At 43.3% G+C, this 16,903-nt stretch overlaps 1 protein-coding gene across 8 annotated transcripts in view; it reads right to left on the bottom strand.

Annotated features, from left to right (window-relative positions):
- hspg2 (heparan sulfate proteoglycan 2) overlaps positions 1-16,903 on the bottom strand; it is a 106,533-nt gene that overhangs the window by 58,603 nt on the left and 31,027 nt on the right. For all 8 annotated transcript variants that reach the window (XM_086213247.1, XM_086213239.1, XM_086213241.1 and 5 more), the window contains exons 2-5: positions 15,252-15,384; positions 14,844-14,903; positions 1,330-1,439; positions 1,107-1,165 (exon numbers count right to left, since the gene is read on the bottom strand). In XM_086213247.1, coding sequence (XP_086069373.1) covers positions 1,107-1,165; positions 1,330-1,439; positions 14,844-14,903; positions 15,252-15,384 — 362 coding nt within the window. The remainder of the gene's footprint in view (positions 1-1,106; positions 1,166-1,329; positions 1,440-14,843; positions 14,904-15,251; positions 15,385-16,903) is intronic.

The raw sequence follows: 16,903 nt of genomic DNA, 5'->3' as shown, positions 1-16,903 counted from the left end.
GTGCATCCCTTTAATGACCCTTAAACCGCTGCCAAACATTGAATGCTCATGAAAGTGATGCTTAGCTCAAGAAGAGGTTCAAGCTTTCATAAATAGGTGTCTCGAGCTCATAGACTTTTCCCTCGTGCATCACTTCTTTGTGGCTTCAGAACGCAGAAAGAGCCAGCCACGTAAATATTTAGCTCAAGGCTTATTTGCAACTTTAATGTGGATGAATAATTCAAATCGCGTGAATCTTCAAGACTTGAAATGCCTACGCCAATTAATCCACAGTTTGAGAGCCACAGCGGTCGTGGAGTAGTTGGTGAAGGAGGAACCCATGACGTTAGCGCACGTGGAAGATGCCTGTACTAACTGTCACTGCCAGAAGATGGAGACAAAAGCGCAGCACTACAACTGCAACTTAAGTTTCCCAGCTTTCTGACCAGGTTTTCACAAAACAACACTCAATCAAGACCTGGTCATATACCGATGGACATATCGAATAACAGTCATATCGAATCATAGATTTTAGAATTTTTTTCAACTCTCGATACACAACTCGTTAGCTTACCCAGCGCTACAAAACTAAAAGCTTGATCCAAACCAAGCATATCAAAAATCTTGTGCCTCAAATGAATTACCCAAGATGGGGACTTGAGTTATTGCAACTTGGACTCGAATGTTGTGACTTGACAAAAAACTTAAGACTCGAGTCGGAGCTGGAAGTTAAAGACTCAGGACTTGAATGATTTGAGATCCGTTGACTTGAATGAGTTTAATTCATGTTTTATGTTTGAAATTGAGCAAATGAGTTAAATACGGTTGTAAAATACAAGGTAAAACATTAAATGAAGGCAATATCAAGACAGTAAATTAATAAAATGACTTGAGAGATATTTGTGCTTGCTCCTGACATTTTCATCTTGATCTCATCTCCAGGAATTACTCCCCAGGGTCTGGAAATCATACTGACTGCAGGCCTCCACTGTTGGCCTTGTACAGTTTGGACAAAAGCGGAAAGAGCGATCCCGCGGCCAGGGTAAAACACCCAGGCAGCAGCACACAGCTGCAGGGTATCTACTTAGAGTATCACAATGTCTGATTTACTGCATTTGTGTTCTTACTTAATGATGACCACGCTGACTGTCTGGACACCTGGAATCCTGTTGTACTCCGACTCCAGCTGCGGAGGGAAACCCAGCCTCAATTATGTCGGAATAAAGCCTGTACCTTATTTCCAGACAAACGATTACACACACTTCTATCAACAAAGGTCATAAATCCCGTACATGAGCCTTACAAGGTAGCGTGCATGACCACCGTTCAGTGGCGTATAAGAAGACATACCGTGTCTACCACTGCTTCAGAGATCTCATTAAAGGCTGCCGAGAAGATGTCCTCGAGCTCAGGGCCGTAGACCAGGGAGTCCGTGAAGTTAACAAGAGCTCTGTAATAAACTAGAAACAGAGAAGGGAGGAGAATCTGTCAGTTAAATCACACAATAAAGCAACCGCAAGCTCAGCATTCATCTGTCGCAGAGTTCTGACGCTATAAGTCCGATTCAAGACAACAGCAAATGCCAAAGTCTGTTCGAGACAATATGATACGGTATACTGCTCGATAATTATTTCCCCAAGGAAAGCCTTTGGTTAAATGTTTGAGAGAGTACAATCTGAGAAGCATGACTGTGGCTTAAACAAGAGCCACATACAAATTATGGGATCTATTTCCATATCTCAACTGTGGTTGGGTTTTTACTAAAACCGACAACTGCAGCGTTGCACCACACGTAGGCTCTAACGAGAAGCACACTCTACGACGGGCCCCACATTCTCAAACAGAACTGTGAAATCACAGCATTGTAGCATGCCATCCTCGCCATATGTGCCACACTCTGGGACATGGGCATGGGGACACATTCCCTGCATGCTAATAAAAAGTCAGATGCTGAAGAGAACCCCCCCCCCCAAGGAAAAGGAGAACTGAGAGCACTGAAGCTAAATCAATGGAAGTATTCAAATGCATGAGTTTGCACTCGATCTTCTGACTGATGATATCAGTGGAGTGAGTCAGCATCACGCCGGCAGCTGCAAGAGAGGCAGAAGTGGTGAAAAACACTAGTTTCAACACTCTTCTACCAAGTCAAACAGGGTGGAGAGCAGCTGAGGGGGCTGCAGCAGCCTACAGATGCAATGTTAGCGGCTCTGTGTGCTCATTAAACATGTAGGTCAACTGGTGTCAGGCGTGAGACAAGAGGAAGCTGCAATTAGTTGGATAAAATAGCAGGGTGTTTCCCATCAGCGTTGTCATGGTTATTTCAGGTCAATATATTTGCATTCCGTGCCTACAACAGAGGGCTTAGTTAGTATCACATCCACAGGGACTCTCCCCTGAAAGAGCCCTTGAACAAAGACACATTTTACGAAAGGGCACATGAGCAACATGAGCAGGTACAACACACCATCAAAAGTTTTTAATGTCTTCCAAAGAAATGGTTATTTTTTCTGAAAGTACATTTAGGGCAATTTTTAGGCATCTTGATATTGTTTAGTCTTTGATTTTTACTATTTTAGATCAACTTCTCAAATCATCCATTATCTTTACTGCTTACCCTACGCTCTGAAGACTGTACTATGTTATTTTCATACCACCAGTACTGCAAAAACCCCATTAAATACAGTGACGGATGTGTAATAAAATCAAAGTGGTAAGAAAGTACGATTCTAAACCCAGAACCAGGGAACGGAGGGTTCTTGAGAAGGACTGCCACCTCCCTTGAGCATGAGAACCGTTCTAGTCGGCAGTTAAAGGATTCTATGTAGTTGTCAAGCGTGCCACAGTTTTGTCAGAAGCGCGAAGGCAAAACATATCAAGTCATCTTTAGACAGTCCAGTTTGGGCTGTGAATTCTCAGTTTTGGACTTCAGTTGAGCACTGTGTAAACAAAACTAAACAATGAATATCACAAACTTCATTAGCATTTATTTCTATATCAATATATCGATCGCCGTGTTTTCTTGATATGAAAAATCACGATGAGCATGGTGATGAGACATATTTCAGAAACAATTTTGGGAGAAATCCTACTATTCCGTTTTTAGCACTGATACCAACATGTTGCCCAGTTCTATTTTGGAAGCTAGTGTTTTCTGTTTCATTTTGTAGTTTTGCCTCAAGTATTCACTTCCTGTTTGTTATTAGTTCAGTATCCATTAGCACTCATGTTCTGCTCCAGTCTCTGTGATTGGTCTGGTTCTCCTGAGTATCTTCCAGCTAGTCACTTTAAATTTTTTTGCGTTCTTCTGGGATTGTGTTTATTCGTTCACTATATACAGTAAACCTCAGTTTGTCACTACGTGCCCCCCCCCCCAGCTACATGTGGGTCCACCTGCCTCCACCGATGGGATCTTAAATTACTTTTCCACTCCAGTTATACATAGATTTTTAATAGTGAGAATCTATATATGACCACTCAAACAAGATGTCTTGATGAGTTATGAGTATCCCAGTATCACAATAATGTCAGCTGTATTATTATAATTCCAGTGTCACATGCTCAGGCCATGAAACTGAAATAGCCCCGGCCCGCAGAGTGCCCTGCTCCCCCAATGCTGCCAACACTCTGTTAGGACACGTCTGCCAGCCTCTGATTTCAGACTGGCACCGTGGGTTTAGAGAGGAAGTCAATATTTGTACTGTTTCCTGCAGTCAGGTGCTACTTGCCATGCACAAAGCAAAGTCACAATCAAGCTGTGTTCGCTGTGTTAAAGGATTGTGGAGAAACTTAGAGCTCTGCTGTCGCTGAGCTTTGGCTGCAAAACAGCTGTGCTCAACAGTGATAAATTCCCCTTCCCTTACACTGCGCACTGGATAACACATATCCCTTTCCTGGTAAGGAAAAGGCTCATTTAGGACAAAGTAAACCAAGCTCTGCCTATGAAAACACACATTGTGGTGAACATGTAACAACATAACTGCAGGCTCTAGCACAGCTTGGCAGGCTGCTTGCTTTGCAGGCTGTTACTGTTGGACTTCTATGAATATCATTGTGTACCAGAAGACAGGCAACTTCAAAGTTACCCATCAAAGCACCTCATTTGACCCGCGTATAATCTCATCACTTGAGTGGGTACTCGCCGCCAGGTCAACAGCAGCTTGTAGCCCGAACCCTCTCTGAGCTTGCCGCTTTGACGTTTGAGGCAAGCGAGTGTGGGACTGCAGCCGTCTGAGATCTTTTGATTAGAGCGCTGAGTTGTGCCCTGCTGCTAACGAGCGGTTCTTTTACTCTCAAACTCATTCTCCTGTACATCACCAACTGCGTGCAGCGGGGGAAATCCCTTCATCAAGCATTAAGGGAGATGAAACTGTCAGACCTGACGGGTGAGAAGAAAAATAGACTGGAGAAATAGCATTCCACACTTCTAATTCACAAACTTATTTAGTTATTAAAGCTGTTCAGCAGAACTGTGGCAGCTTTGTGCAATGGGCCCCCTCTGACACATGGAGGCCTACGCGGAAGACAAAGACTTGATTGAGCAGCGAGCTCAGCCTGGCCTTTAAAGCCCAGCCGCTTTGGGCTTGACCTTCAACCCCCAAGGCAGTGCCCACGGCATCAACCCAGCACCATCCCGGCCATTGAGAGAAGGAAGGGGAGCCGACACACATAAAAACCAAACCACAATGCAGCAGAAATCCATTAAAAAATCTATACTTCTCCTCTCTTCTTCTGTCTAAATATGTCGGTTCCTCTCTCAGCATAATATACGTTCTTCCTCCGTTTTGCTCGTGGAGACAGGACAGCTGCTGCTTAACCTCTTTTGCTGGTCGCCAGCCAAGTAACTCTCTCCGCGTCCACTCGCTGCGCTCAGGGGAACTCTTCTGGCTTCACTGTTAAGCTTGCCCCATTGTGCTCCCCCGCAGCTTGCAATGCAAGCAGCAAAAATCACTACTGTCTACAACAAAGCATGCCTTTCTACTACATGCTGTCGTGATTATGTGTACCAGCTGGTTCATATCACAGGGATGAGCCATCTGCATGAGGTTGAAATTACAAAAAGCACTTCTCAAATTAAATTGTGGAACACATTTTTGCAAGTGTCGAATGCCCACAAAAGCGAAGAGCGATGTAACTCCAACATCCTTTTTCAAAGATGTTGTGGAAATGGAAGTGGTGTCATTTAGGCGTGAGGATCTCTATTATTACACTATGGAACAAGAACATCATTTTCCACCGACATCAGAAAGGACTGGGAGACGCCTGCAAGACACTTGGAAAAACAGTGTAGCTGGACTCAATCACAGCATGCCCAAGCTGAGCCTTCCTTGGAATGTTATCTGAGAGCACTTTTGGAAATGAGAGTGCATAACTGAACAGAGCAGGTGACAGCAGAGCGTGCCAAAAAAACACAAGGAGAGAGGAGAGAAAGTGCAGCAATAAAAAGAAAGAACTGCTTGAGGACTTACTGTAGTCTGGCTCGACTGGGCTCTGTATGCTCCCCACATACGAAGAGTCTAACCAGTGTTCTATGGCAAGCAATGAGAGGAGCGAGGAGCAAGGAGCAGGAGACATGAGGAAGAGACGTGGCGCAGAGGTCGATAGGGCACAAACAGCAACCCAAAGGTCGAGGATCAAACATGAAAAGCAACACAAGGACCGAGGAGAAGGATCAAGTTAGCCAGGCAGGTGCAGAGAGGTTAACATTTCACAAGAGTTAGACAGGAAATGATTGGAAGCGAGGAGAGAAAATAGAAAGTGGCAGTCAGAAAGAGAATCGCCGACAGCTAATAGTCTCTATTAGCTGGCTGTGACTGATAAAAAACAACAAGCACAATACATTTGCTGAAAAATAGACAAGGGTTATACATCTTTTTAGGAATCAAATTCAAGCACATTTAAAGCATTCCAAACGTTCCCAGACTCTCAGCTTATTTTCTCAATTTTTCATCTCAAGAGACATTTTATTTCACATATTTAAGCTCTCCGCTGTAAATGCATTGTTGCACAACTTCTTCCTCGTGTGGGTGTGATACGTTTTTTGGGGGAAAATAACCGACAAGTCTTTAAAATCCATAAAAAGCATTCTAGCCGGTTCTTAAAATCGGATTTTTGGTGAAAACAAGGACATTTACACATGAATCAATAACTGTAACAACATGGAGTGTCAAACTCTGCACCGTCTGCACACTAAAGCTCAAACATTCAACAGGCTACGAGGATGAACACACACTTCTGGCTGACAAACTGCATATTTTCATTTAGAGCGATTGTGTTGATCTCAGTGTAGCCTTTTTAAATTCAAGCATATTTCCCACCTTAAAAACATTCAGCATATTCCAAACAATTAGGACATGCACAAACCCAGAGGAGCAGAGCTGTGAAAAAGTGTCAATATCTTAATATATCATAATACTTGATTCCATACCACAACCAGATTCCTCCACTGCCATTCTGACGGAACATTTTGCTTGGTTGCATGTTGCTTGTGAGTTTCAGGCACTAAGCTAAGACCACACGCTAGTCTGTGCATTGGTGACAGCACAATTCAGCGAAAAGATGCTGAATTTGCTCTTGATCGATACAAATATGATAAAGTGTATGTTAACTGGCTCTCATGTCAAAAAGTAGCAGCCTAATCTTTTCTTTCTCTACAAAACCACTGACTTTGCAGTGATCTTACCTTCAAAATAAAGGCAGCAATGCTGCATTATTTCGATTGTTAGCACCTCAGCTAACCTCATTTCTTGTATTATTCAGGTTAGAATAACTCTACTTACTCACACTTCTCCTGTGGTTATTAGTGTTTTATAACCCCCCAGTTCTCTTCCTTCATCCCTGCTCTTACGTAAGTTGCATTACAGGACCTACCAGTGGCAGCAGATCAATAATCTGTGGTGATTATTAAGTATGAAGTAATTCGCTGGTATATTTTTTAAAGCTGAAATGTTAGAAATTGAATCTGCAGCAGAAAACCTGCGGCGTTCGCGTCCCTCCTCACTCACGTCTCAAGTGTCCCAGGATCTATCCTGATGCTTTCAATATCATGAGCAAACATTTGGATAGTATCACACTGTGAGTTGCTCTGAGATTCCAAACCCTCAGCACGGCAATGCAAGGTTTGCATGAATGGAAGTATAGTTGTCGTCACCTTTTCATGCACTGCTGTCCTTGTTTCACTAAAACAGACAGACCCTCAAGTTTTGGATTGTCATGGACAAATGAGTCCGACTTGTATCTGTCTGGAAACACGCCTGCTTGAATGGAAGCGTCAAGGACACGACAGGTCAGAGGGCATCGTTATTGAAGTGACTCTTCTTTGATCAAATAGAGAGGATTTCCTTCACACCAGAGACACAATCCCAACCACTGCCCTTCACGTCTCTGCTGTCCGGGATACACGTCCACCCTGGGGTTTTGCAGCGATACTGGGAGGAGCTGCTTCCTGTTTTCCCTCCTAAATGGAAAGAACTGAGCAACATTAAAACCTTTTTTTTTTCAACCAAAGTTAAGCCCTAAGCACTGGCATGGGCACCAGTGAGTATGTTCTGATGTGTGGTGACTCATTCATTTTTCCACTGCTTTGGATGCAGTTACAGTGAGGGGGCATGCTTTGGAAATGTCAAGTGAGGAGGCCTCTCGGTAGCTGTGAATCACAGATAGGTTTTAAGAGAGGGCCCTTGTGCTGAGGGGGACATTACAACATGTGCAAGTGCCCTGAGTAGATGTTTGGGCAGGGAAACGTAAAGCAGACCAAAAAAAGTCAAGTCACTGAATACACTAGAAAAAGGCTTCAATTTGTCTGCTACATTAGTAACGTTCTTAAAAACAGTTTGCCGTCCTGTTTTTGTATCACATTATTGCCAATTAATTCGGAAATTTAGACAAGCTCTTCATTCTTCGAGTTTGAATCCTTCACATGAAACCCAGGTAAGCCAAGGTTCACCGCTGAATAGTGCAGGCGAAGCAAAATGTTGTTTTTCAGAGGAAAAAATGGTCCAGCCAGGAAACGGTTGACAGAGGACTGGCCCCTCCCTATCCATCTGAGGTCTCCCTCTAGAATAGTGACCCAAACTAATTAAAGCTAATGAAGCATCCGCGACTTCAAAGGAATCAGATATGTTGTGATCCTTGTCAGAAAGGGAGTGAGGGCCAGGGAGAAGGACGGCGCGGCTTTATTACTGCTCTCTTCTCTTTTATGTGCACGTCCCATTGACTGCAACAAAGCTGTCGTTGTATAGCAGCATGAGCAGAAATGTGAATTATCACCTCGCGGTTTCATGCTAGCACCAAGCTGTAGTTTAGATACACGTGTGCCTTGAGTTCATAATACATGCAGAGTTGGGAAACGTCTGTTTTTATTGAAAATGAAGTCATGACTATGTTAACATATACTTTGTCTCTTTTCGTGGGCAAATGAGTTACGTTCAAGATGTGAGCGTAGTGAGGTAATACACTCAGAAGCTGAATTAAACGAAACACTAGTGACGTGAATAAAGGGATAGTGGACGGGGCTGGCAGATGTAGATATTTATGAATATCACAACATCAAGAAACCATAAATCTCAATCTGCCTATTTGCTGACTGGACATCAAAACTGTGAATCACTTTTTTTATTGATAAAAAAAACAAAAAAACAATACAATATCACAATTAGACAACATTCAATATCCAAAGTGATCTATTGTTCAGCCCTTAGCGTATCATTTGGGATACGATCGCATTTTCATTCTTAACATCATCATTATTTCTCTTTTTTAATGGTCAGGAATGATGCAATTTTGCTACCAAGAAGCTACAAATCCCCAAAAAATGCAGAGGCTTCACAAGCATCTTCACTTCTGGTAACTGACAGGTCATGAAACACGGTCACAGTCCTTCTATTTATGGAGTTGAGTGATGGCCAGGAAAGGGTTTTTGCTGAATTCTATGATTCCATCGGGAATCTGACCTTTGACCTCTTGGACTGTCATCATTCTATCCTATTAGAAGTCAGGGACCATGTGTGGATGAATCATCGAGCGGTGGCCGAATGCTTGTTTTATGGGGTCCCGGTGACCTCTGATCACTAAATTCTAAGCAGTTCATCCGCAAGATTGAGTGGACGTTTGTGGCAAATCTGAAGAAATTCCCTTGACGCGTTCTGGAGACATCAGGAGAATGAGACGCAGATGCATGAACATAATGCCTGTGTTTATGACCTCTGCCAGCACCGAGGCATAAAGAGAGTTGACAGCTTAACAAATCCCAGGAGGGGTATTATTTCTATGATATGCACACTCTAGTGTTGAACCAGGAAGCCCCGGATCAACTGGGGAACTTTATCCAAATAAACTCTCAGATCTGTGAAAATCATGGCGACGTACGCCTTCCCAGCCAATAATCACACATTCTGAGGCGGTTTATTTTGTGACACAACAAAACAGAGTTATACCCTTCTGTTACAGCATTGATAGTCAATAAAAGGTTCCTATGCACCACAAGGAAAGAGGTATTTTAAACAGAACTCTCTCTTTCTCTCTCTCTCTCTCTCTCTCTCTCTCTCTCTCTCTCTCTCTCTAGTTCATTGAAACACTCAGCATTTCTTTCCTAAGGAGGAGAGGCAGAAGCCAGTTCTCCACGGCAACACATTTGTTTTTGGTACAACAAAGTGCATCGTCCTGGGGATAGGTACAGTAATGAGGTTCAAGGCGGTGACTACGACCATTCACCATCTTACTGAACAATGCCCATGCTGTGTGCACGGCGGTGCATGGTCACAGGCTACAGGCTTTTAGCGGTAGCTAACACAAATCATCCTGACAACGATTAAAACAAACAGTCCTTTGGCTGCACTTTTGTTTTGTTGCTTTGTTACAGCTCTTTTGCTCACAAATGGTAGTAAAGCATCTGATTATAATGTGAAGCATGTTTCCTCTGTATTCTCTCTCCCTCTTTGGTTTTTCTGGCTCTTGGGAGTCGTGTATGACCACCTTGAGGGCCCCCAGCAATGCAACAACAAAGAGCTCACCAAAATAACTGCAGCTGCCAGCACTCATCCCTCTGCGTACTGTAACTACCCGAGAGGCTCAGTGTATCTTACACACAACGACTCACACACACTCACATAAATGCACCCCCACTAAAACACATATCTCACCAACTGCTCATGAAAAAGACAAAATACTGAGTGGGTGGGCTGACCCCTGCCAGACTGCTGCCCGGGCCACACTGTCAGAGCAGGACCATTTCCCTGATGAATTGTCCTCTTATGCTGCATCATCTGTTCCCCTCCATAGAATAGGAACCTTGTTTTAAGAGGAAAACACAGTAACCCGTCCATGAGGAGTCCCAGTGGATCAAGGACAACCTCAGCGTTGAATTCATGTCCCTGAAGCTGAAACGCAGATCGTGTGTTCTCTGCTCATCCTCCAATTAGTTCAGGTGCAAATCTCCCAGCTATGTGTTTAATATTTAATCAGCATGTTACTCATTGAGTAAATGAAAGGAACACTTAAGCTGACAAGGAAGACTGTTAATTAGGCCAGCAATATTAATCAAAAAAATTATTAGACTTTCACTCCGGTCAAGTGCAGGGCAGAGCTAAGCAAAAGCCTGATTTCCTCGGGGGCTCCAAAACCGTGCAACTCAATTTCAGACAAGTAGTATTGCTAAGTTCATTAATGACAGCAAACAGCGTTGGCATAACGGTTCAGTGAATAAATGTATCGTTGATGCTTTCTTAGAGTACTGACAAGAACTTCACAATGCGATTCGTACTGTGATACCTTGAACCATCGCGATACACAATACATGATACGATACATATTGCAACGTCGATCCATGCATGTTTAGGGTCGCAGGGGGTGGAGCCTAACCCAGCAGCCTTCAGGTGAGAGGCGGGGTTCACCCTGGACAGGTCACCAGTCCATGGCAGGGCCAACACATGTAGACAGACAACCATTGGCTCTCCCAGCCACGCCTACGGTCAATTTAGAGTCAGGATTAACCTGGTCCCTCTTGATGTCTTTGGACTGTGGAGGAAGCTGGAGTACCAGAGAGAACCCACACAGGAACAGGGAGAACATGCAGACTCCACACAGAAAGAATCCGGGACTCAAACCCGGAACCTTCTTGCTGTGAGGCGACAGTGCTGACCACTGCACCACCGTATTGCAACGTCATTTACGATATTTACGAGTTGCACAAAAGCTGCAAGAACATAATGAAAATTAGGCGCGTATATGACCTTGGGTCAATCAATGATCCTCAACAGACTAAAATCACACTGCCGTAACGCATAACACGTGCCTCATTCTGAATTTATCAAGAGGTTCTGCAGTTTATTGTACTGATTTTATTGCTCAGCCCTACAACCTATCTGTAACTACAGAATGGCGAACGTGAAGAATCCCAAATGATTCCATCCACTCCACTGTTTGGTATTCATAGACTAAGAAGTTGCCACGAGCTGAACGAACAAACAGGCTACAGTGGTCTGACATATGAATTCTCAAGCTTCCCATCCAAAATTAGCGCTGGGAAGATCTTAACCCCTGCAGCCTGCTACCATCTCCATTCCTACATGCTAACCATTACTTCTTCAGTTTCTAAACAAAGACGCCAATATCTTCTGGGCAGTGGGAATGTCAGTAATGAGGCCTGTGGAGCATGTAAAGGCTCTCACAGACGCAATAAGCTGGATTTTGTCTCCCAGAGATCTCTTTGGGGATCTGAGCGTGGAGGTCAGGATGAGAGGTTAGGAGGACATGGGACTTTATATCGCCGGAAAAGATTGCAGACTCCGATTAAGCGGGAACAAAGAACAACAATGGAAAAAAAATAAGATGTTAAAATAGCCTCATCCCCTTAACAATTTAGACTCCAGATGTTCACAGTTTCAGTGAGCACGCCTGAGACAGATGGAAATGGGAAGTCCTTCACCTCCAGCAAAAACAACAGGATATAAGGCATAATGAGGGTGGCACCTACGTCTCTGAAATTACAGTAATGGAGGGGGAAGGAAGGCAGAAGCTCGGGTGAGCAGTTAGAACAGCCAACAGGACAGAGACACTCAGCAAAGTATTCAACATTCAGCACAGGAAACCGAATTTCCTTCCCACTGCTGTCTGGCTTAGATCTATATATGGAAATATTCCGCCTCATCCAATCATATCGCCATCTGACAGAGCAGAATGCTAATGTGTCGCCCCCCTTTGAGATGTGTTCCAAAAAAAAAAGTCATAATCTCGACATCAAATTTAACATTAAAGTAACTTTGACCTTGATGTGGTTTGGAAAGCCGGTGACAACAGATGCAATAAATCAAAGCAACAGGAAATGTTTGCACAACTGAATGTGAGCACACTGGCAAAAATATTTCTGCCATCCCGTGCAGCCAATTCAACACAAACTGGCTTTGTATTTTATGACTTTCTTTCTTTCTTTTTTTATGTGTGTGTGTGTGAGTGTGTGTGTGTATTTACGTCTGCCAAACTGCCTCAGACCCACATGTTAACGCACCACATTTCTCAGCAGGATCTGTTGGAGAAACACACACTTCAGAAGGACCACAAGGTTTGCTGTGGAGATTTGAAATAAAACTGCATAGCTGTGTTTACATTTGTCTCAATCCAATTTTCTCAGACTACAATTAAACCCTACCTTACTAAATCCATCACGATCCCATGCAATACATATTCTTGTGTTAAAAGCTCCTCAGCCTCCTTCCTAAATCCAGCGAGGCCTCACAGTGCTATTTCTGTGCGCGAGGAGGCACATGATGCTATATACTTCAGCTCTGATGTCACCTCACAATCAAAACACTTATTCTTCCATGATGTAATCAGTCCACGGAGCTGTCAAGGCCAGCATCTGGCTCCAAAGACCAACTATGGTACAGCAGTAACTGTTATCAGACGTTTGTCTTCAGTGAGCAGGACACCCACTGGTCCTGACAGGAAAAGATTCACTGCCCTGGTGGTTTAAGCAAGTTGAACCTGGCTAGAAGTGTTTATGAAACTAAATGGAAGCAGTGCTTTGTTGAACATGTGATTGCTTGATTTATGATGCACGTTCAGCAGTTCTAGTAAATTAAAAAGCCCTTCACTCGTTTTTTCCCTTTACTTTCACTTCAGCATTTTGTGCATCCGTGTATCCTGGAATTGTTCTCTCCTTCAGAACCGTATGACGCATTGTCTTTGTAGCCCAGCCTCCTGTTACCTGTCTATGCCCTTGTGTAACACGATAACTAGAAAATATATATGCAGAACCTCACTACGTGTCTCCTCACACATTTACAATCCAGCTATCAGGCCATTTAACTGTTGCTGTTCCAGCAAAAAATAACTGGGGACCTCATAATACTCTGGATAACAAATGGGTCATCATACAAGTTTAGCACCACATATTGTGATGTAATACGATGCCATGCACACTGCCATCCGCTGCATAATTTACTGAAAATGTTCAAATAGAGCTGACTGACTGGGTGCCCCCCTCGGCATTTTAATATTATGTCCATCATTTTCACTCAGTTTCATTCAGAAGTTCCATTCGGGTTTATTAGAACGATGCTCAGAAAGGTGCACAAATGTGTAACTGCCATGGCATATTGAAAATAAAGTGCACACGTGTTTTAGCTGCCGTAACACATGGTCATGCTATGATTTTCATTATGCCATGGTATTGACAATAGGGGCTGGAATATTGATATGGCATCTTGAAAAATTGTTGCAACTTATGACTCTGTTGTTGTCACTGCACAGCCCTACAACTCCAACTTCTCCGCTGCATGGAAGTGTTTCAGACAGACGTGCAGCAGTTCTGGACAGAACCGAGAAACAATGTTGTGTTTTTACAGCAGCATAAAGAAAACTGATTCAAGTAGACATCTAAAATACAAGTAGACCCCTAAAAATGAGCACAACGTGTCCTCTCCAAAGTCGTTCAGGCCTCAGTTAACTGCTTTCCAGTAACGCCGCTGCCACCTCTTCTTCTGCTCCTTATATTACCGCTTTCTGTAAACGACCCTGTTCAGACTTGACATAGACATGCGTCCTAGGTGATCCCGTCACAGGTCGGCAGCTAGAGGTACGTACATTTACGCCGGGTATTAGAATGCGTCTCCACATGCAGAATGTAAACATGATGACTTCACTGCTTTTCTATTCACTAAATCCGACGTACAGAAAGTTCCTTCCTCGCCTAAAATCGCTTGTTTCACCATGTTAGTGATGTGGGAAATATTACTGACACTCAATCGCATACAATACATGAGTCTGGTACTGCAGTTATTCTCTCAATAGGGGAAATCTGATGCTGAACTGTATATAAGGCGGGTTCTTTTGATGTCTGCGGTGAATTCAGGGAGACTAGACCAGGAACCAGTGTAAACCAAAGGCCTGATAAATGAAAATGTTTAATAAAAGTTTATCCTCCTTGCAATGTGATATAGAGGGATCTCAGTGTATAAATACTTTACAAGTCTACAAAAAGCTCAAGGGGGCTGGAATAAAGCACCGTAGCCCCGAATGGAATGCAAAAAAAAAGGGAGAAAAGGAGAGGTGCTCCTCTGCAGCATTTATTGTTCCTCTTGCTTTCATGGATCTTATTGTTCTGTCACGTCTGCTGCTGGTTGAAAGGGGAGATGTTTATGTCTCAAAGGAAAAAAAGGATGAAACCCTGCCTTATGACCAGACTCTGGCAAGTTGGTAAAAATGGAGGGTGCAGCAGGATGTGAGGCGGTCATCATTCAAACACACACACACACACACACACACACGCACACACGCTGGAGACTCACACGGGGAGGGCTGAATAATCTTCCACGTGTAAAAATCTGTCGCAGAGAACTGTTAGATTTTTCTTTTCTTTTCTGGTGGCTTACTTGTGCTCTCAGAGACTGGAGGCCAAGGCGTGCTTCCATCATCCTCTCCGCTGGGCCGATCTTTGGAAGTAGACAGAAATATAGGCGTCAATTATGTTAAAGTGCAGGTTGCAGACTGAGAGGAAAAAAAAAAAACGTGATTTATTCAGATATTCAACAAGTAGAACATAAAATCTGCAGGGAGGATAACTTCTCACTGTAAAACTAACTCCTGGAAGTGTTTATTTGCAGTATGGCTTCGATAAAATAACTTTTCTATTATGTAACTCTGAGACTCACTTCCTACACGGCCTCATTTTCAGCTTTTGGATGGGCTGATGAGCTTAAGAAACATATAATTCAAAACTCCCGTAAACGAAGTGCAGCTGCTGCTGTGGTTTGTGGTCATCCGGCTTCTATTAATCCCACCTTGTCCTGACGCTTCATCAGCGGCGAAGTCCTCGTCATCGTCCAGAAAACTCTGCGACGCCTGTACATCTTTGTCTTCTACCAAATCTTCAGGTAGAGGGACCTCTCCCCACACCTTGGAGGCCCGAGTCACCTGCAGCAAACACAGAGAGATTTATTGGGGTTGAAGTCTCTCCGGAGAGCAGGGTTACACCCACAGCTATACATGGACCCTGAGGAGTGTTGAGAAAACAAAGGCTGAGACAGGAAACTGCATTGTGATGTGTTTACTCTGACCATTTATTATCTCTTTGAGGACCTCTCAAGAGTTTGCATGCAAATAAGAGTTCGTGAACCCAGCAGGGACAAAGCTTGGCTTCTTCACCACGCTGCAGATATGTAAAGAAATCTATTCCGACTCCTAATTGTAAGAGTTAGTCGCAGATATTCACAGCTGACAGCAGTGACCCACTTACGAACACACACAAATGCACATTCACACAACTGCTGAGGGGGGAAGGCCAGAATGACACAAATCTGTTTCAAGAATGCTTTAAACTCCTTCCCCTCGGGTGAAACCATCGCACGTAACACTGGTTGTTTCTGACTGGCTCCTCGTCTGTTAAAGGAACATTATGTCACCTATATAACCGCTCAGAGGCGCTCTGTCACTCCTGTCAACAGCAAATAGAGCACTTCCTTCAGTGGGCTGAGGAAATACTCTGAAATGGTACCAGTGTGAATCTTGGAAACTGAGTTAATTTACTAATGATTGCAAATTATCAACGACACTTTCAGTTCCCCCCCTTGCGACCCCTGGTTGATTTAGTAACTCTCCATTCAGATCGAAGGCAAGCGGTGACATCATCACAATCAGGAGCGGACTTTTTGTGAGAAAGTGTTCCTCTTGGGAGGGTGGGATCATTATTCAGCTGTTCAACAGATTACAAACTCTTTCCACCTTTCTGCTCTTACACTAACTTTCATGGTTTCCTTTTTTTTTTTTTTTTTTTAGATTTTTGTTGCGTTGTTTCAGTGTCGGTGTTGAGATATTTCAGGCTGTCAAGGCAAATACTGTGGGGTTAGGGTTCGAATTTAATACCGTACTAAATATTGAAATCTAATCCTTGGGGCATTGATGAGTTCCTTTTTGAAATTAGTCATTAACGATGGGAGGATTGCAAGCCAGCTTCCTCTGCAATAATAAATCATCATTAGTTATTTGGTTAACCCGCATTTGTTTGCAGGATATTAAAAAAAAAACCCACATACTTTGATGAGAGGTGGAGGAGACACGGCTGGTATAGCAAGGGAGCACTGATTAGGAGGCGATCTGGATCAAATTGTAGATCCTGGATCCTGAGGACTGTTCTATTGGCAGGATCTAGCAATCAGCAAGCAGGGCTTTTTCTAGACATGCCATTGAAGAATTCCCATCAATTCCTTGAGCCTATAGGAATTGTTGAAAGAAGAATATTCCGTGTTCTGGAAATAATCTTGATTGTATTCTGGATCTAAAACACATATTTTTGCTATCTCTGAACATATTTTGATGTTATTCCAAGAGTTTGCCTTTACAGTCGTGGAAATAAACTCCAACCAGTGGTATTAATCTGTTCTTTGAAAAAACTTATTTCTAGCAGTGTCTTTGGTTTTATATTTTGCGATTATGT

This window comes from Aulostomus chinensis, chromosome 9 (genome assembly GCF_037954235.1).
Source record: "Aulostomus chinensis isolate RoL2024-O1b breed Wild chromosome 9, RoL_Achi_v1.0, whole genome shotgun sequence".
Classification (NCBI taxonomy): domain Eukaryota; kingdom Metazoa; phylum Chordata; class Actinopteri; order Syngnathiformes; family Aulostomidae; genus Aulostomus; species Aulostomus chinensis.
The sequence above is the reverse complement of the archived record's forward strand: the minus strand, read 5'-3'. Positions and strand labels throughout refer to the sequence as shown.